The 21,965-nt window shown below is 37.4% G+C and overlaps 2 protein-coding genes across 5 annotated transcripts in view; one reads left to right on the top strand and one right to left on the bottom strand.

The window, feature by feature from the left end:
* Positions 1 to 903: 903 nt before the first annotated feature.
* Positions 904 to 21,965, top strand: part of LOC104112171 (subtilisin-like protease SBT6.1) — a 29,324-nt gene continuing 8,262 nt past the window's right edge. The window contains exons 1-4 of one of the 4 annotated variants that reach the window (XM_018776307.3): positions 904 to 1,192; positions 2,497 to 3,402; positions 4,788 to 4,916; positions 6,961 to 7,113. In XM_018776307.3, the coding sequence (XP_018631823.1) occupies positions 2,788 to 3,402; positions 4,788 to 4,916; positions 6,961 to 7,113 (897 nt within the window). In that variant the 5' untranslated portion in view covers positions 904 to 1,192; positions 2,497 to 2,787. Of the gene's footprint in view, positions 1,193 to 2,496; positions 3,403 to 4,787; positions 4,917 to 6,960; positions 7,114 to 7,281; positions 7,422 to 21,965 lie in introns of those variants that run through there. The other 3 variants (XM_009622018.4, XM_018776308.3, XM_018776309.3) reach the window with 3 other exon arrangements.
* On the bottom strand, positions 16,114 to 16,922 carry LOC138895055 (ABC transporter G family member 31-like). Its single transcript, XM_070179788.1, has 3 exons — positions 16,782 to 16,922; positions 16,552 to 16,696; positions 16,114 to 16,358 (listed from the first exon to the last, which is right to left on the bottom strand). The coding sequence occupies exons 1-3, from the start codon at positions 16,851 to 16,853 to the stop codon at positions 16,114 to 16,116; spliced, it is 462 nt and encodes a 153-aa protein (XP_070035889.1). The 5' UTR covers positions 16,854 to 16,922.

The raw sequence follows: 21,965 nt of genomic DNA, 5'->3' as shown, positions 1-21,965 counted from the left end.
AAGGACCATTCTAGAATATATCCCGATCTTTCAGTGATGACGCGTGATGTACTTAGTATTTCTATTACCACTATACCATCAGAATCAAAATTTAGCATTGGTGAGCGTGTTCTAACAAAGTACAAAAGTTGCATCCATCATGAAAATATTCAAACACTTGTTACTGCTCGAAATTAGCTGCACGGTTTTTCCCAAACTCAAACTGGTAATATTTTTTTATGTGAATTTCAATATTATTAGTTTTTAAAATTTAATTATTCTTAATATTTAACTAATTAATATTGCATGTGGATTGTAGATGTAGATGGAAGTGAAAATGTTAAGACAATCTTGTCACAAGCGGATTCAATTGTCTTTGATGAAGATGATGTGTTGGATATTACATAAGCATCATGAACGTTCTCTTGAATAGTCTTTTAGTGAGTAAAATATAGTCTTGTCTTTTACTTTTTTTAGTGTTTATTATGATATATTGGAACAATATAAAAAGTAATTAAGTTTTGCGAAATTTTTTCAATAAGATATTTTTTAACTTTTAAATATTTATCTTTTTTTAGGTTAGAACATAAAAAAAAAATATAAAATTATATTTTAAAAATAATGAACCGTTCCTTGAGGGCCCACGATCCACATAGGGTTGGAATGGGGGGAACATTATAAGGCCCATTTTGTGGGCTAGCCCAGTCCGACCCGCCCCGTCAATTGCTAAAGCCCATATAATCTAAACAAAATCCAAGTTTAAATTATTAATTTGATTCGATATTTTATAATAGAAGTAATGATTAAAAGATTAATTGGATAGAGAAATATTATATCAAAATCTCTATAATTAAATAATTTAATGAACTTGAATGTATAGTAAATTTTATGATTGTTTTATAGAAATAAAAGCATCAGACAATTTAAAACGTTACTAATTTATAGGTCCGGCAATAATAAGAGTCAAAGCTCGGAAGGGGAAAGACAACATAGGAAAATAGAGAAGAGAGCAAACTGCAAAGCAAAACAGCGATTCAAATCTCCATTTTAATTTCCGGCCGTTTTACTCTGCCGGTTCCCAATATTCCGTCACCGTTTCCGGTCACCGGAAAAATCTGGAAATAAAAAACTTCTCGAGAAAATTTGATTGTATTGGACTGCTGTGGAAATCGATAGCATTTGATTTACAATACAAACTGATTCGTTTCTTCAGGTTTCTTTCGTTACCCTTTTAAATCTCATTTTAATTACTATATCTTTCTAGGTTTTCTTGATCAGATTGTATTGTGCTTGTTATATGCATATTTTTACTATATCTGTTTTTGGACAATTGATCAGATTCTGAAAGTTTACTTTTTGGGAGTGAAATCACAAATTGCCTTTTCGGGAGTGAAATCACAAGTTGTCTTTTTGGGAATGAAATGGATATGGAGAATTCATATACTCCCTCCATCCCAATTTATGTGATGTTGTTTGGCGGGGCACAACTACAAATCATTGGAAGTTTAAAGTTAAGCTGTTTCGAAATATTGAAATGTATGTTCTATGGGACAGAAGGACAAGGAAAGAGTATCACATAAATTGGGACGGAGGGAGTAGCTAACTGCAACTATTTCTAAATATGGAAATGTATGTTATTTAGGACAGACGGACAAGGAAAGAGTATCACATAAATTGGGACGGAGGGAGTAGCCAACTCCAATCCAAAAAATGGGCTTGAATGGAGTGGAATGCAAATAGATGATTTCAAATAACGGACCTCAACTAGTTTGCGATCGAGCATAGTTGATTGACACTAGCGAGATCTTCTTGAATTCATCAGCTCGCTGCTACTAAATTGTTTGTATTAGCTTTGTTTCTTGTCTGATAATTGTGGCAATTAATAATTTCAGAGTTGGTTATTGAGTAAAGTACTGGCCTTTGCTCTAGGAAAGTAAAATGGAGAGACTGAGAGCTCGAGAGCTCAAATTTGTCAAGAGTTGGGGTGACAAAACACGATTAAGGAAATTTCATAAACATTTGGTTTATTGGTTATATTGTTAGTTATCCAAAACTAGTCCATATATCTAATGACGGATTATAATGTAAAACAGTCTTTTTTCTTATGTTGGACTCAAATGCTCGAGCTTTTATGAGCATCCAGGGCACTTATTTGAGAGCACTTTATTGGTAAAGAAGTCAAAAGATTTTGTGATATTACATGTCAGATTATGGCTTTGGTTTTCAACTGTCATTTTGGTGAAATTTTGAAATATCGGAGACATTTATGCTAATCACGTTCTAAGAAATGTTAGTTAGTGAATCTAGTTGCATTATAATGCTAAAAAGTAAGATTTTCACATGCGCTAAATCAGTAAGGTCCTTACGCATGAAAAAGGTCAGTTGGATACACTTTATGGCCACAATTATGTTTCTTCTTTTCAATTAATCACTTTGTCTTAATTTGCAGTCCATTACCGCATTCCTTTTATTTTCGTTGTTGAATTTGTTTCAACTTAATGCTATATTTCTTTTCAGCCTAAAAGAGGGCAGGATCTCAAGTTTGTTAGACAGGAAATCAGCTTGTATTTATCATATGGTTGTGATTACTGGTTGAAGTGGACATTTTACTGTCAGTTTAAAGGCTGATCATGTGCAGAGCATTATAGGTTTCAGTAAATTGGGATCTGTAGATCTCCATCGAAGCAAACAATTTTGATTCGGCACAATTGCTACTCGAAAGGAGGATTTTGATTGTTTTTAAGTACAGGGGAAAAATCTTTAAACGTCCCCTCTGTGCTTTGATGAGGGATATTTCATTCTTGTAACATGCCCCAAACTCCTCAAAGATCTGTATTCACATTCTCTCTTATCTCCCTCCTTATCTCATATACTCTCCTCCGCTTGTATCCATCTATTTCCTTTCACCTCTTGAATAACCCTCAAAACCAAACCCTTGCATTGCCTACACCAACAGCATCTGAGCTATATACTAACAGTGGCCCTCATGACTACCAACACCTCTGGAGGCAAGAATCCTGTAGCAGAAACTATATTGTCCGATTCTATCATTATAAGGAAGCTGAAGATCTTCGTAATTATCTGCAGAACTATGTGAAATTGAAGGGGTGGGAATGGATTGAGAGAGAAAATCCTGCTGCAAGGTTTCCTACAGACTTTGGATTGGTGGCAATTGAGGAGTCAGTGAAAGAACTTCTGTTAGAAAATTTCAGAAAGTTAGATCTTGTAAAGGATGTTTCTTTGGATTTGAGCTATCAAAGGGTAGTTCTTGAAGAGAAGAATGAAAAGATTGGGGCTTTTATTGATGGGAATAAGAGGGCGGGAAAGATTTTTACAGCTATGTCCTTCAGCGAAGATCAAAACTATGCAGTGGCCAACACAAGTAACATGAAGATTAGTTGGAAAAGAGAGCTATTGATGCAGGTAAGACTTCGATGATTATGTATTTTGTTACGTGTGAATTTACTGCTAGCTTTGGCTGTTGCAATACATTAAAGGGCTTAGCCATGCACGAAGTGCTCCCTAACTAATGCAGGGTAGAGGGAGAGGGGTGTATATGTACGCAGCTTTCCCCTTGCAATTCAGCAAATAGGCTATTTTTATACCTCGAAGTTGTGACCTAAAGGTTCACCAATAGAGCAGCTATGCCGTTTGCGTCAAGGCTAGCCCTCAGTATTGGAATACATTCTGCAATAATTTTTCTCATCATTGACATATGGTAGGATCAACCATGTTGCATTGTATACGTGCAGAGGAAATCAATCTCCTCGTTCTTAATTTTTTTAATGTTATCTTTATCTTTTTTTTGGGTCTTATCATGGATCTGTTCTTCTATAATTGGCATTACGTTTGAAGTTGAAAGCATCATAAAATTTACAGAAGAGAACTTTTTGCTGCTCAAGTTCCTTATTCTAATGGTGCTTTGGGTTATCCTATTGCATTACGTAAAGTGTATTTGTGACAGTGTTTCAGAGTTCTGTTGAAGGATAGTTCCCTTATGCATAATTGCATATCACTGTCCCCTGATATATGTCTTGTGCGTTGGTGAAAGTTGTTTTTTGCTAAGATATACGTGTAGGTTCATGTTTAAAAGAAGAAGACTTTCTCCTTTCATTTTGGCGCATGTTTTTGCATACCTATTTTATTGACAGTCACCACCCTGCTGTCTTTTCTCCGGTTATGCTCTTTGAAAGACCTTTGGTTGCAGAAACTAAGGTTGTAAATGCAAGTGGATATCTTATTAGGAAAACATGCATAAAGCTGTATAAGAGATGAATAGTTTCCCTGTGCATTGTATTCCGTCAGGGGCTATATGTTGGTGTTGGTGTTGCTTGGGTTGTGTACTGCTTTGTGCCTGGTCCTTCTTGCTATAAGGAAACTTTTTTAACTTGGGGTGGTTGCTAGGGAAAGTTAATTATTAGGTCAGTTAGGTACTTCCATAAGGAAGAAGTTGAAAATTAAAATTTGGCTGCACTATTCATAAAAGTAATGCGCATACACTTGCCAAGAAAATAATGGATTGGCATGGGCTGCATATACTTGGTCCATAGAAACATTTATGTCAAACTCGGATTGTTTAACAGAGATGGGTGAGATTGTTGTGCTCCTATGGGTACTTTTGGTGGGAGAAGTAAGCCATTTGATACTTTCCTTCTCCCTTTTTTTTAGTTTTTTTTGTGGGGGTACAATGGTAAAGAATTAGTTGTTAAATGCATATTTTCTCTTGATATTTATTTGAGGTTAAGCTGTTGTTATTGCTTGTGTCTTGATAAACTTTATTTTGTCTCCTTTGCATTTTCATTTTGCAGAAATCTCAAGTCACATCCCTTTTTGGGGCAGAGTCACTCTGGTCGAGAGGGTACACTGGTGCCAAAGTTAAAATGGCTATTTTTGACACAGGTATACGGTCAGATCATCCTCATTTCCGCAATATTAAGGTATGTACCGTTTGTTTTCTTTTTTACTTGTTTATTTGTTTATATCAAAGAAATGCTTTATTTTAATTCAGTGTTGTTTGAGCGAAATCGTTTACATTTATATAATCCTGCTGTTTCATTTTATATGGTAGTGACATGGAGTTTAAGAAAGCGTTGAAGACATTATTAAGTAAAGACAAAATATCCTGGCATACATACACCTCTACTTGTTCGGTTTTGACATCCGGGTCTCCTACTCTATGGAGTTTCAACCAACTCCTCAACTCAATCAAAACATGAATTTTAAACACTTCCGGAACTGTGTGTTCCTCGCTCACTCTGACATCAATGACACGTCGTATCCACCTAGAAAAATTAATGCCCCATCGTAATTATCTCATTAATTTAATAACAACAATGAGTTTCTATGTATTTTAATAAATAATAAATACCTTAAAAAAGAGAGAATGAATTTCACCTTATTCCTCCACCTTCCTAAATGTTCTAAACTCCATAACTACAAACGGAGATCACTTTCCTCCATCTCCACACTTCCCCATCCCCACACTCCACTAACCTTATCTTTCACTGTACTTTCAACAAATTCAACGAAGAAAATCTACAAACAAAACCAAAACCAGAAAAGATTCTGTTAGAAGAACAATAAAGTAGAGGAAAGAAAAATTATCAAATGGGTTTATGTGAAATCCTCTGATTCTCAAGAAAAAAAATTGAGAATAAACACCGAGTGTGAAAGCAGCACCCACAATTCCGATCAAGAACGAGCTCAAGTTCTGATTCATTTTCTAATGTAGTTCTCTATTTCTTTGCAATTTCTGCTTCTGAAATGATGGTTAAGTTAAAAGAGACGATCACTAGCAGCAATAATCCTTCACTTCTTAATTATTTCTTTTTGATTTCACATAAGTCCTTTTCTGATCTGAGCTTTCAATTTAGGAGAGAGTAAGTTTTTTTCTTTCGATTCTGATAATTTTTGTTGTCCGATTTTTGATGGATGGGTGATTCTCTTTGAAAGATGAGCGCGAGTGAGATTAAAAGGAAACTGAATTGATATTGGAAGTGGTGGTGGTCATGGTGGAGGAGCCTTGACGGGTGGCGGTGGGGGTGGCGTGATTTGTTCAAGAAGGGTGAGTGGGTTGGGTCTTGAAGAAGGAAGGAGGGTTTTTTCCTTTTTTGTGTTGTTGGAAGGTTCCCTTTTTTTTTGCCTTTTTATTTTTATTTTATTATGGTATTTAAATTGATTCACGCCCATTGTGTGCATATATATCAGTTATCACATATTTTGTCCAACTTAGGCACATCAATGCCACATAAACTCAGTCAACGGTCAAAGGAGTTTAATTCTCATGTTTTGATCAAGTTGAGATGTCCGGTTGAAACTTCATAAAGTAGGGGGTGCCGGGATAACCGAACAAGTAGAGGTGTGTATCAATCAATTTTGCTTTAAATAAATAAAATTGTGCTATCCAACGGCCTAAGCTTTTGGATGAGATGATCACACACTTCAACATGGTATCAGAAGCAAGCAGAGGTCATGAGTTCGAGTCTCACCACCACCCATTATTCATAAGAATTTCCATGTACTAGGCTCGTAAAAAAGAAGAAAGAATCAAGCTTGCACATGAGGGGGTGCTTTGAAGACATTATTAATTAAATAAAAAGTGTGCTCTTTCTAACAACTTAATCTTTTAGATGAAATGGTCATACACTTCAATAGAAAGAAGGAAAAGACTTTTGACACATAGCAGAAGTACTCTTAAAACTTGTGGTCTTAAACATGCCATGATATTTTTTTGGCTAGAAGACCATGCCAATAAGGGTAATATGGGAAGTTTAAAGTTAAAGAGTTCCCGAAATTAGAAGGGTGTCATTATTTTTGGAACAAACTAAAAAGGAAAAGAATGTGCATAAAATGAAACAGAGGGAGTACATTTTAATGTACATCTTTGGGTGCCATCTTTCCCATATCACCAGCATACACAGGGGTTGATTTTGATACCCTATTTACTAGCATGAGTTGGGATTGATACCTGATAAATTTCAGGAACGCACGAATTGGACCAACGAAGAGACACTGAACGACAATCTAGGCCATGGGACATTTGTAGCTGGTGTCATTGCTGGTCAGGATGAAGAATGTCTTGGTTTTGCTCCTGACACAGAGATATATGCTTTCCGTGTTTTCACAGATGCTCAGGTAATGGATATTTATCTTTTAAACATCCAAATTCTGTATCAGAGTCCTTTTATATACTCTTACCATGTATATAGATAGAGAGATAGCTTTTCCCTCAAAGCACCTCAAATTCCTTTCGCTGGAGGATGTGGAAAAAGAAAAACAGATGGTCCTCGGTATGTGTTTCAACTTCTTGGTTCCTCTGAAGAACATCCAGCTGTGAAGGAATTGTTTCATGGTTGCTGGGATGACACATTTGATTCCAAAAATGTTTAGAAAGAGCTGCCATAGATGACCAGCAAACTGACAGCGCAAAAACAAGTGCCATGGTACACAACATATCCTCAATTCCTTTCCCGCAAAGAAAGCATCTGCTGCATAGTTGCAGATCTCTCTTCTGCACATTTGTTTGTGTCTGGCACCCATCATGAGCCAATATCCAACAAGCAACTTCACAAGGCACTTTGGATCCCCATCTTTCAAGGCTGTGAGAAAGCACGGGAAAATATATTATTCATGTGTCTTAACTATAATACAAGTACCCCTATTTATAACAATACACAATACCTACACTACCCTATTTCATGTAGGACTATGCTTATTTATATAAAAGCTAGCTAACTAACACTCCCCCTCAAGCCGGTGCATACAAATCATATGTACCGAGCTTGTTACATTTATAACTAATACGAGGACCAGTGAGGGACTTGGTGAGAATATTTGCAAGCTTATCATTCGACTTAACTTTGTAGCAATATCTCATGAGAGTATCGTTTCTCTGACAAAGTGACAGTCAATCTAAATGTGTTTAGTTCTTTCATGGAACATCGGATTTGATGCGATATGAAGGGCAACTTGATTATCGCACACAAGTTCCATCTGGCTGATTTCACCAAATTTCAACTCCTTGAGCAAATGTTTGATCCAAACTAGCTCACATGTTGCCATAGCCATTGCTCGATATTCTGCTTCTGCACTAGACCGAGCAACTACATTCTGTTTCTTGCTCTTCCAAGATACAAAATTGCCTCCTACTAAAACACAATATCCAGACGTAGAACGTCTATCAGAAGGTGATCCTGCCCAGCCAACATCTGAGTATCCAACGATTTGCTCATGACCTCGATCCTCAAACAATAACCCTTTACCCGGAGCCGATTTTATATACCGAAGAATGCGGACAACTGCATCCCAATGAGTATCACAAGGAGAATCCATAAACTGACTTACAACACTCACAGGAAAAGAATGTCGGGTCTAGTCATTGTGAGATAATTTAATTTACCAACCAACCGCCTATATCTTGCAGGATCGCTAAGCGGCTCCCCTGTCCTGGCAGAAGTTTAGAATTCGAATCCATCGGAGTGTCAACAGGTCTGCAACCCATCATTCCTGTCTCCTCAAGAATGTCTAAAACATATTTTCTTTGGGAAATAACAATATCTGAGCTAGACTAAGCAAACTCAATATCTAGAAAGTACTTCAATCTGCCTAGATCCTTATTCAGGAAGTGCTGAAAGAGATGCTTCTTCAGATTTGTAATACCATCTTGATCATTGCTAGTAATAACAATATCGTCAACATAGACCACCAGATAAATACAGAGACTTGAAGTAGAATGCCGATAAAACACAGAGTGATCAGCTTCACTACGAGTCATGCCAAATTCCTGGATAACTGTGCTGAACTTACCAAACCATGCTCGAGGAGATTGCTATAGACCATAAAGTGACCAGCGCAAGCGACATACAATGCCACGAGACTCCCCTTAAGCAACAAAACCAGGTGGTTGCTCCATATAAACTTCATCCTCAAGGTCACCGTGAAGAAAAGCGTTCTTAATGTCCAGCGGATAGAGAGGCCAATGGCGAACATCAACCATGGATAAAAAAAGGCGGTCTGATGCTATTTTAGCCACGGGAGAGAAAGTATCACTGTAATCGAGCCCAAATATCTGAGTATATCCTTTGGCAACGAGACGAGCCTTAAGTCGATCAACCTGGCCATCCGGACCAACTTTGACTGCATAAACCCAACGACAACCAACAATAGATTTACCTGAAGGAAGAGCAACAAGCTCCCAAGTACCACTCGTATGTAAAGCAGACATCTCGTCAATCATAGCCTGTCGCCATCCTGGATGAGACAACGATTCACCTGTAGACTTAGGGATGGAAACAGAGGACAAAGAAGATATAAAAGCATAACGGAGGCGATGATAACTTAAACCGACCGACATAATGGGGATTAGGATTAAGTGTGGCCCGTATACCTTTCCGAAGTGCAATCGGTGTATTGGGAAGAGACAAGTCCGCAGTAGGAGCATGGTTAGGTGAAGGACAAGAATCAGATGGGCCTGATGCTGGGCGCGGACGACGATGATAAGGCAAGAGTGGTGTTCCTGTGGCTGGGGATCTAGGGGAGCAACACTAGACTCCTCAACGATTGGTATAGGTAAGACTTCTGTGGTTGAAGGTAGAGGAGGAGCTATGTAAACTCCTCAAAGGTCGGTATAGGTAAGACCTTAGATATATCATGGTGGTCAGAAGAGGTAAAGAAAGTTTAGACTCAAAAAATGTGACGTTAGCTGACATAAGGTACCTACGAGATCAGGTGAGTAACAATGATATCCCTTCTGAACACGAGAATAACCAAGGAAGACACACTTGAGAGCACGAGGAGCTAACTTATCTTTCCCAGGGGCTAAGTTATGAACAAAACATGTGCTCCCAAAAAACGAGGGGGAAGAGAGTATACGGGTGACTGGGGAAACAATACTGAATACAGAATCTGATTCTGGATGGGAGATGAAGGCATTCGACTAATCAAATAACATGCTATGAGAACTGCATCGCCCCAAAAACGCAACGGAACACGAGATTCGATGAGAAGTGTGCGAGCAGTCTCAATAAGGTGCCTATTCTTTCTCTTTGCAACCCCATTTTGCTGAGGGGTATAAGGACAAGATGTCCGATGAATAATTCCTTGAGAAGTCATAAATTGCTGAAACTTAGAGGATAAATATTCTAAGGCATTATCATTGCGAAAAGTGCGAATAGAAACATCAAATTGATTTTTGATTTCAGCACAAAAATTCTGGAATATAGAAAACAACTCAGAACGATCTTTCATTAAGAATAGTCAAGTACATCTTGAATAATCATCAATAAAACTAACAAAATAATGAAATCCCAAGGTTGAACTGACTCTACTAGGACCCCATATATCATAATGAACTAAAGAGAAAACAGACTCTGCATGACTCTCAACACTACGCGAAAAGGAGGCTCGAGTATGTTTCTCAAGCCGACACGACTCACAATCTAATGTAGACATACTAGACAAACTAGGCACCATCTTCTGAAGCTTGGATAAACTCGGATGTCCTAAACTTCTTTGAATTATGTCTGGAGGATCTGTAACTAGACATGCTGTGGAGGGATTGAGTGAGTTAAGGTAGTAAAGGCCTTCTGATTGATTCACTCCCTATGCCAATCGTCTGTCCCGTACTGCGGTCCTGCATAATAAAAGAATCATCAATAAAATATATACCACAATGGAGGGCACGAGTCAAATGACTAATAGATGCAAGACTAAAAGGACAACCAGGGACATACAGAACGGAATCTAGAGTGATAGAAGATAGGGGATTAGCTTGTCCAACTCCTTTTGCTTTAGTTTGACACCCATTGGCTAAAGTAACAATGGGAAGAGAGCGTGAATATATAATATTCGACAAAAGTGATTTATTACCAGAGATATGATCATATGATCAAAAGTGCTCTAGTCTATGACCCATGGTCCAAGAGTACTAGATTGGGAAACACAAGCAAAAGAATTACCAGCAACAGGAGTATCAGTGTGAGTAACCGAGGCTACTTGTGGAGATGTCTGCTTACTTGCTCAATATTTAAGGAACTTATTATATTCCCCTTCAGATAAAGAAAATCCCTGGTTACCTATAGTCTCGGTCTGGGCAACATAAGCATTTTTGGGTGGACGACCATGTAAAGAATAGCACACTTCACGAGTGTGTCCAAGTTTATGACAATTAGAACACTTGGGTCTAGATCTTCCAAAACGACCTCCTCCTCGTCTATTCTCCATAGTTTGAGATGCTCAGGCATTGTCTACTGTCTGGGATGCGAGAACATATGAGTCAAGTGTTTGTGATGAGATCACTAGGTGACTTGTTGCTGCAGCGAGGCGAAGTAATCGAGAGAATAATTCATCAACTGTGGGGATAATCGGACTAGCCAAAATCTGGTCGCGTACTAAATCAAGATCATTAGGAAGTCCAACGAGGGTAAGAACTAGAAACATCTTATGTCGCTGCTCTTGTTGCTTTTCAACACTAGCAGAATCTGGCATCAACTTCTCAAATTCCTCCGTGACTGTCTGTACTTGGCCCAAGTAAGTAGACATATCTAATTCCTGTTTCTTTAAATTTGTCATCCGCGATATCACATTTTAGAAACGAGATATGTCATAAGTGTATAAAGTGCAAGCCTTTTCCTAAACCAAATAACATGTCTGGAATGGACGAAACAAGAGCATCAACTTGGAATTAATAGATCGCCACAGAATACCACATAACTGAGCATCGATCTTCTCCCAAAGTGCTTTGGCGTTTTCATCTCCTTCGCTAGACTTTTTGATTAAATGATCTTGAACACCTTGACCTTTACACCACAACTCGATAGACGAAGCCCAAGCTAAGTAGTTTGAACTTCCCATTAAAGGTTCTGAGGTAATCATAACACCGGAACTGCCAGCGCCCGTGTTTTTAGACCCAAAAACATCAACTCCTAAAGACATCGTTGGATTGAAAAGAGGTCTATAAAATTATCACCAAATAACAGAGAGAATCAATTGAAACTCGCTGAAACAGACGAAGGAGACACTGTATTTGCGAGACACTGTATTTGCTGGAAAAATTACTGTACCTGCCGGAAAATCAGTGTAGTCACCGGAGAAATCTCAAACTGCTCGGATTAAAAAGAAAACAGTATGGGCCTGGTCGGAATTACTAGGCGATAAGACTGTCCTGAAGAAACCTTTCAAAAAAGTTGTCGATACAATGGTCACGCGCCATCGCGTGGGTCTGACGCGCCGCCGGCGTCAGAAGTTGTGGAGGCGCGTGAGAGCGCGTGGCTGGTGTTCTGTCAGTGTGGTTTTTGAGGTTTGGTCGCCTAAGAATTCTGCACCTGCTGGTGTTATTTTTCGTAAAAAACCTACCGGAGAAGGGATGACGCAAAAAACTGCTTGAAATTCACCGGAAAAAAGGCACGGTGACTGTCCCGGACTCGCTGGTTACTGCACAACGGGGATTTCTCACTAGTTGCTCTGATACCATGTGAGAAAGCACGGGAAAATGTATTATTCATGTGTCTTAACTATAATACAAGTACCCCTATTTATAACAATACACAATACCTACACTACTCCTATTCCATGTAGGACTATACTTATTTACATAACAGCTAACTAACTAACAAAGGCCAAATGGTAACTATCCAATAATACCAGAAATTTATAGCAAGATGGACAGAGAACATACCATTCAAAGATCAAAATTATCAGCATCCAGTGAAACCAGAATTAGTAGTAAAGTTGCGAACCTTCAACTTCCCAATCAAAACACCCCTTTCTAAAATTCAAAGATCAATCATTACCTCTTCTTAGCTGTGAAACTGTAGCTTCTTTGTCCACACCAAAACTGATTAAAAGCAGGAGATCTCAACTTTAGAGGAGAGTTTCCAATCCATACATCATGCCAAATATTGGTTCTACTTCAATGCCTTGTATCCAGGTGATGTTATGCAGGAAACCCCATGTCTTCTGATTGTTTTTCAAATCCCGATCCCTTTGGGCCCATTAACTTCTTTGGCTGCCCAGGGATCTTGTTCTGGTCATCACCACCCTTTTCCACAGTACATCATCTTCGTTAGTGTGAGAATGCACGGGAGAAAAATCTATTTTTTTAATAATGATATAATGAGCCCTATATATAATACATATTCTACTCCTACTACATATGGGATTAGGACATATTCTACTCCTATATAACTAATACTCCCCTCAAGCTGGTGCATACAAATCATATGTACCGAGCTTGTTACATATGTAACTAATACGAGGACCAGTGAGAGACTTGGTGAAAATATCTGCAAGCTGATTATTCGACATACAAGGCCACTAGACACACCATGAGCAACAAAACCATGTGGTTGCTGATAAACAGAAATTGGCCGAAAAGTTACCGGAAAATTTTGAAAATAGCGAGACTAAGCCGAATTCCACACTACAAAATAGGTTCTAAAGCACCACCAAAACACGTAAATTTTTCTGGAAATTACTATTCACACTGGGAAATCACTGTTCACGCCGGAAAAAAAAAGTTGTCAGAATTTGATGTACTTTATATGGGTAGGCTCGGAATCACTAGACGAGTAAGTTGTCCTGAAGAAGTTTTGTTAAAAAGTGGCTGGAATGGCTTACACGCATCGGAAAAGTTACTGTAGCTCGCCGAAACCCTAGTTTTGGCGGCGCGTGGAGGCGCATGACTTTCTGCCGGAGCGATTGACTGGGGTTTTGTTACCTGATTTTTTCAAACAAGATGGTAGTGTTGGTTTTCGCACAATACTTACCGATAAGGAAATAAGGCAAATCAATCTTGAGTCGTCTACCGGAAAGACGCACAGTGGCTGACTTTTCTGTTCAGATGGGACTGGAATTTCTAGGGTTTGGTCGCACAAGGGTTTCAGATCTAATGGTGGTACTGGTATATGCTCAGTACCACTGTAGCAGTGATGAACCCGGGGAACAAGACGAAGTTGTCGGAAAATTGCACGGCGATGAGATCTTTCTTCCCAGATGTCGCTGGAATGACGCACAACGATAATTTTCTCGCTGAAGCTCTGATACCATATGAGAATGCACGGGAGAAAAATCTATTTTTTTAATAATGATACAATGAGCCCTATAATAATGCATATTCTACTCCTACTATATATGAGATTAGGATATATTCTACTCCTACTACATATAGAACTAGGACATATTCTACTCTACTCCTACTATACAACAACAACAACAACCCAATATAAATTCACTAGTGGGGTCTGGGGAGGGTAGTGTGTGCGCAGATCTTACCCCTACCCTGGGGTAGAGAGTCTGTTTCCGATAGACCCTCGGCTCCCTCCCTCCCTCCAAGAACTCCCCACCTTGTTCTTGGGGTGACTCGAACTCACAACGTCTTGGTTGGAAGTGGAGGGTGCTCACCACTAGAGCAACCCACTCTTGTCACTCTACTCCTACTATATAACTAACAATTAGAATACCTCCACATGCACTTAGTGAGTAGCTAGAATTATGAAGCTTTAAGGTCCTTACCCCCATACTACCATCCTCTCTTAACATTATTGTATGCTCTTTTTCTTTATTTCCTTCCATAGAAAGTTTCTTCTAATTTTGTCTAAGGTCGTGTGTCCATAGCTGGGATAGGAAACAAAGACATCCAAAACAGTGTTAATTAGAACCTCTCGACCACCCAAAGATAGATATTGTTTCTTCCAGTTAGCAAGTTTTTTCTCCGTCTTTTCAATGATTTTTTGCCTAATTGAAAGAGCTTTCTTTGCAGCACCAAGAAGTAAACCCAAATAACTAGTTGGAAAATTTTCCCACATGACATCCCAGATTACCAAGAAGACTGTCCAAACCTTCAACCTTATTAACAGGAAAGATAAAGCTCTTATCCAGGTTTATAACCATGTATGCAGGTAGAGACTTAACACTTTTATGTATCTAATAGCTTGGATTTATGTTCGTGGGAGATTGATGCTGCTAATGGTTTCCCATGACTATGAAGCAAGCCCTCTCAGTATTCAGTTGCTAGAATATAGCAGACTTAGCCGTCTTAAGATCTCCCAGTAGTTTTCTGAGAGTATAAGGTGTCAAAAAAAATAAGGTTTCACATAAGGACATGGATGGCAAATCTTATACTGCAAATCCTTGCACTCGTGTTGCTATTTGAAAGATCAACTTCAGTCACCAAAATCTCATTGAAACTTCTATGAGATGAGATTTGAATTGTGACAGACGTATAAATGAGAGCTTGGTTTTTTGCAAGCTCTTACTTGTCATCATTCGATTTGAAAACCCTGGAAGTTATCTGGCTCGTTATTTGTCCTTCTCTTCCAATGAAGATAACTCACTGTTTTGATGCCTAAGGCGAACTTCATAGCATTTTGACTCCTGAAATTTGGAAAGGCTTAGATATGTTCGCATGCGTTGTATCCTTTTCTGAGGCCATAAGAAGCTTTTTGTTAATGTCATAAACCCAAAATAGCTCACTGTTTAGTTTGGTAATTTCAACAGAATTGGGCGTGCCTTGAGATACCTTCCAACTAATTTTTAACAGAAGCTGAAAGAAAAGAGTAATCTATTTTTTGGTAAAAATTAGAATTTTCAAAAATAGTTGTGTTCAAAAGCTGAATTTCAGGGCACCATTGGCTTGCTTAGTGGGATAATATTATATCTTCTAGGATGTTATGATGACTTCCAGCTCCTTGGGGGGATATTTTCTTATTTTACGGCTACAAAAGCTAGGAACTCGCCTGGTAATCCCTGTGCAAGCTTTTGATTTTACAACAACAAACAATAACATACCAGTGTAATCCCACAAGTGGGGTTTGGGGAGGGTAGTATGTATGCAAACTTTACCCCTACCTTGTGCTGGTAGAGAGACTGTTTCCGATTGACCCTCGGCTCTAGGGGAACAAAAACATAGCAGTTTAAAAGAAATACGATAGCGAAGAAGACATGAGCAAAGAAGCGTTAACAACGACAGGCTAATAACAAAACTGAAGCAGAGGAAGCATCATATAATAATAGAAGTCTAAGAATAAGGAAATACAAGAATAATACTAGAACAACCGATAAAGAAAGGAAAAATACGGTACTATCCACTAACCTTCCACTCTAGTTCTCGACCTCCCCACCTTTCTAACAAAAGTTATGTCAAGTTGGAATAACATCTTCTCGAGGGCCATGGTACACGACATATCCTTCAGATAGTAACACAAGAACATTGAACAATTCGAAAGTCTCTTGTGAAGGACGACAAAGAGCCATCATCACAGTTCCTTCCATTATATGAACAAAATTTTGTCTGCACTTGACTATTTCGGAAGTTGTATTACTGTCAAGTCCAGTAGAAATCTCATCCATGAACAGTGTTTTCCTGGGACCAACAATCATTTCTCCTGCAGGTTGGAAATATTAGCGTGCAAAAGCTGGAGCTTAAATTTCATGAGGCCATTGCCCTTCTCCGATCATATTAACTTCCAAAAATAAGATATTTCTTTTTCTAGGATAATCCCCAAACGATCAACTCGACTAGAATATATATATATATATATATATATATATATTTCAACGAGAGAGAGAGAGAGAAACCTGTTGTAACTCTCTTCCTTTGTCCACCTGAAACTCCTCTTATCGTGTCATTACCAACTACTGTGTCTGAACATATACCAAGTCCAAGAACATTCAAGACATAGTCTGTCCACACATTGTGCTTTGTTCCAACAACGGAAGATGCCTGAATGGTTAGATTGGTTTCCTGATCAAAAGTCAAACATGAAAACAACCAGAAATAAAAAGGTCATGAAAGATCATAATGAAACCTTCATATATGCATCTATCTCAGACTCCTGACGTATATCTTCTTCCTTCTCTACATGGTCAAGCTCTTTCATATAGTCTGCAGCAAAAATAACAGGGCAAGTTCAGGAAAGCAAACATTCTCATGGGATAAATTAGAATGTCCTCCTTATCTCTAAGCTATATACTCTCTTTATAGATCTTGAATTCCTCCCCTTGTCCATTATTGTAGGCCTAATTGGTCGTACATACCTAGGTCCGTATTATTATTATTATTATCATCATCTTTCTTTGGGGTATATATCGCCCTGTTTCAATCAGAAGTACGGACTGATTCTATCAACGGTGCAACAACTCTCGAAAGCACAAAAAGAGAGAAGTTCCAAAAGAGCCTAATTCCAATACTAGTTTAATTAGTCTACTTATATCTGCAAAAGTCTAGTTATTCCTGCTTCTAGCTCATTATCAAATGAAAATGCAGAAATGATAGTGGCTTAACTTCCAAAGATTGACAAATTAGCTACTTCAACTTCAACATTTTTTAAGCGTGTTAATGTAATGAATTCATTTATGATATAGAAACATAGAGTACAAGGTTAATAAAGTAACACTAATAAAGATCCTAGGGCTCTGATCAAGTGGTAAGAGGGGAACGCGTGATGTGTGGGTTAGGCGCACGTCACGGGTTCGCACTCTTGCGGCAAAAAAATTAAAAGCCTGGTCATTACCATCGGGTTTCATTAGTGTGGATTTCTAGCTTATCAAAAAGAAGAAAAAAAAAAGGAAATTGCTCTCACCCACAATACATGACTAGCTCTACTCAGCGTCTCAGCCAGCTTATTTCTATGGCATTAGGAAATCAGAGGTTTTTGAAAACAAGTATTACATCATTGATGATAAGCAGTTTAAAAGACGAAACCATTTTATGTAAAACATAAATATCGATTAAGGATCAGAAGAAAAAGTGAAGAGCAAATTACCTTTAAAATTGTGTTTGCACGTTGGCATCTAGCTGCGAAATCTACTATTTCTCTTACAGTAAGCTCTGGGATATGATTATCCATCTGACTAATGTAAGCTGAAGTCCCCTACACACAAAGCTCGTCCAGCCTATGACCATTATAGGTGATATTCCCAGTTCGCTGTAACCAAGAAGAATTATGTTAGTCTTATACTATATACTATTAAGTACTGGTACTTGCTAGTATTCTTTTTCTATCTAAACAAAGTTCCAATGGAAGTTAAAAGCTTCTTCAAACAAATGAATTAAATTAAAAAGCACAGAGTAGAGATTATTAAAACAAAAACAAATTAAGAAAGGTAGTGAAGGCTATAATTGTAATTAACACAAAGGGCATACGAAAAAGTCAACACAATTCTTAAAAAGGCAATTTCACTTTCTCCTAGAAAGTAGGACTAGAGCCTCCCTTTTTTCCATTTTAAAGCTCACAATTCAAAAAATTTAATTAAATATTTGAGCAAACTATCAAACAAAACAAATACTATAAGATTGACTAGACTAAAAATTTAAAGTAACTATCAACAAAACAACTTAAGAATAAATATGGTTGGCTAAACTAAAAATTAGAGTGACTATCAACAAAACAACTTAAGAATAAAATAGTGATAAAAGAAGATTTTTCGAAGGACTAATTAACGTACCTTGAGTTCATTATTAAGCTTCCCAGCAAGAGCCAAAAGCAATGTGGATTTTCCAGAACCAGATGGTCCCAGAAGCAGTGTCATCCTAGTGTGTGTGTGAGAGAGAAAGAGGGAGAGACTGAGAGAAATACAAACAAATTAAAAATCAATATAATATTCACTTGTCATAAAATCCACAAGTGTAACTTGCTACTAGATATACTACTATCTCAAACATCACTTCATTCCACAATATGTATAGGCCTGTCCTTATTAATCTTGAAAGAATTACAAGAAAATACACGTGACTTCACACCATAACAAAAAATGGCCCATGTTTTTAAGTTTCCCGACCTAGCCCATATTGTACACATTTTGAAAGCACTAGCAAATTCAAAATCTGTGTTCTTACAACCATTGCTTCTAAAAGCTATGGAGTTAAATCTGTGTTCTCACAATCATTGTTTTCACTCTCTCTTCTTCTCACATCTTCTACATATGCTTCAAGGGGCCGTCCGCCATTACTGCTCCCCCCCCCCGTATCACTTGGTTGCAATATAAGAAAATTGAAGAGTAGAAGTCCATCATTGAAGGCCATTCAAAGCTTTGCTTTCGAAAATAGGATTTTTTTTGAGTTTGTTAGTTGTTTGGATTGGGTGTTGTTTCAATTGATTGAAAATATCAAAAGGAGTTCAAAATTTAAATTTGAAGTGATTTGGAGTAGATTTGAGCAAGATTTGAATTAAATTTCAGAAAAGACGCAAGGAAGAAGTCAGTTTTTTGTATAATTATGTATAATCTTGTATAATAGTGTATAAACACATCTTATACACTTTTATACACCTTTATACAAACGTCTGTAGACGAACTTCTTCCACGATTTTCAGTTGCAATTCTTGTTCAAAACCAGTTCAAATCTCCATTAAATGACTTCAAATTTTCTATACAACCTCCTTATGCTATTTCTAATAAGTCTAAATAACACCTACTCCAAATTTCTCATAAAATCAAATTCGAAATTTAAACCCACATAATTAAACTTGTTAAAAATCTAATTTTCACCACCCAAATGTATTTGGTTTGTTGAACTAATATTTGAGTCACAGTTACTGATTCGAAAATTAACTTAAAAGCTTGAGCAATCTTTTTTAAAAATTAAATAGTAATTTCGAGAACCTATTAGAGTTGAATGTTGAATCTTAGCCTATGATTTTTGGGCTAGTTGGTTGTAAATTGAAATATGGGCTATAAAATTGAAAAGTAGGGAGCCCAGTAGTTCTTATGTGAAAATTTTCCATTAATCTTAGTCTTTTGATTAGCAATTCTCATCATCATTCCCTAGGCGCTATTGTGTGTTCTAAACCTCAACAAAATGCCGAAATCCATAATGTAATCCCTTTTACATCTGACAATTACTTTTGGATAGTCTCAGTTGGAAGAGTGATCAATCTCATAATAAACGTACATATGTTGTGTCTTTAAGAAATAAATCATTGCAGGAAAAGAAAACTAGTTAAAAAAAAACTGAAGATTTTTTACACCCAATAACTATTAATATTAATTATATAAGTAATTTCCTTCTTCATTTTCATTCGTACTAGCAAATTAAAGTATAGCAAACAATACACGAACATGCATAAATTCATTGACATCATGTTCACTCATTTTGAATACCACTAACATGTTCCAAAATTAAACCAACACGTATATACAGGTGAAAATTCTATACATAGAAGGAGAAGGCAAAAAAAAAAGAATTATTATTACCTTCCAGGTTTAAGAATACCACTGACATCTTGCAAAATTATATGACCTACTCTTGAGATTGTTACATTTTCGTACCGGACTTCCACTGTTGGTTTCTCCAATTGAACCCTTAAGGAAAAAAAATTCCGAAATTAGCAAAAGCATAAAATTACTTAGTTATAGATACATTTATACAAATTTTATTTCTCTCCATATTTTGGCGCAGAATAATTGCTTGTATTATTATAAACACAAGAAATTTGACTAAACAGACAATTAGTTCATATATATATATACAAACGTTACGTTGTTGCTAAATTTATAAACGTATACAAACGTTACGTTGTTGCTAAATTTATAAACGTAGCGCCAACTTGCAGATCTGATCTTAGAGTTAACTTGACAATATACAAATTTTAGTTTCTCGTCTTTTGGCACAGAATTACTTACTCCTACTACAGAAGAAATTTGACTAAACAAGTTTTTTACCATATATAGAGAAGATTCACGCATGCACAGACACGTTGTTGCTAAATTTATAATAAATATTATAAACTCCAAATTTTCAGATCTAATAGTAGTAGGGTTAATTTGACAATTAATATATACATATTTTAGTTTCTCCTATTTTGGCGCAGAAATCTGACTAAACGAAAGAAAAAAAATCATCTAGTACTCATGAACACGTTATCCAGACATAATAAACAAATAGATACTACTCAATATATATAGAGAGAATTCAGAAACCTATGGAGGCGCGTGGCCATGGCATTTTCGTTCTCAGTATTGACCACCTTCTGATTAGCCGGTACCTCCTGAATCTCATTTTGAGTTGCGGCTGCCTCAGAGTTGTTCTACCCATGCATGGCCCCCGGATATTTGGCAGTGAGGTAAGCAACCCAGGTTTACCCATGCCGTTCAAGCTCTTCTGTATCACTAGAATTACGATACGTGGGGGGAAATATTTACCACCGAATAATTATTACCGCGAATATTTATCACCGTCTGATTATTACCAGGAATATGTACCACCGGCTGATTTACTATATTCTCCTCAACCGGTACCTCCTCATTATCATTTACCATCTCCTCATCCGGTATCTCATCGTGATTCTCATTTTCCAAGTTAATCAAAAATAAAGAGCCATCATTGTCACTTTCCCCCACCAACTGATTGTAGAAATCAATCTTTGCACATTCCCAGCCGCATTAGGGTCACCCTCATCCACCATTGAAGGAAGTCTTGTTTGAAATAGAAAAGCTAGTAGTATAACATTGTGAAGTAGTAGGTATTTTTAAGCCAGTAATGGGAGTAGTAGTAGTACTGGGCAAAGGTGAACATATAGGAAGACTTGAGGATAATATCTGATGAAATGTCTAGCTACAATATATGTGTGTCCCTTTTATATATCTGTCTTGCTATCCAAGCCAACACCCTAGCTAGGTATACAACAAGTAATGAGAGGTACAATATTGGTGGATGGCTAGGGTTGGGCGGGTGGTGTTCGAGGAGTGAGTGGGTTACCTTTGAAGAGAAGTGGAGTGTGTGGGACTGGGAGTAGTAGTACGTACTGTATTTGTAAAGTAGTTTTCGTTAGTGGTATAGCGTACATGTGCCAAAATGCTTTCTATTGTGTTTGTTTGATTTTCATCTAAATGACTAATTTAAGAGTTACCAAACTAAAAACGAAAGAATAAAGCATATATACTCCATTATATCTATAGGCCTTGTATTGTATGCATGTTGTACATCCTTTAGTTCTAAGACCGTCTGACCATACGTGTTTGTGTAAATAATACTCCATAAATAAACTGCATGT

Source organism: Nicotiana tomentosiformis, chromosome 7, assembly GCF_000390325.3.
Source record: "Nicotiana tomentosiformis chromosome 7, ASM39032v3, whole genome shotgun sequence".
NCBI classification, from domain to species: Eukaryota; Viridiplantae; Streptophyta; class Magnoliopsida; order Solanales; family Solanaceae; genus Nicotiana; species Nicotiana tomentosiformis.
The sequence above is the reverse complement of the archived record's forward strand: the minus strand, read 5'-3'. Positions and strand labels throughout refer to the sequence as shown.

Coding starts and splice junctions, on each gene's coding strand:
- LOC138895055 (XM_070179788.1), bottom strand. CDS start 16,853: ATGAAAGAGCTTGACCATGTAGAGAAGGAAGAAGATATACGTCAGGAG. Junction 16,697..16,781: donor AGATAGATGCATATATGAAG/GTTTCATTATGA, acceptor CTAACCATTCAG/GCATCTTCCGTTGTTGGAAC. Junction 16,359..16,551: donor AAGGAAGAGAGTTACAACAG/GTTTCTCTCTCT, acceptor TCCAACCTGCAG/GAGAAATGATTGTTGGTCCC.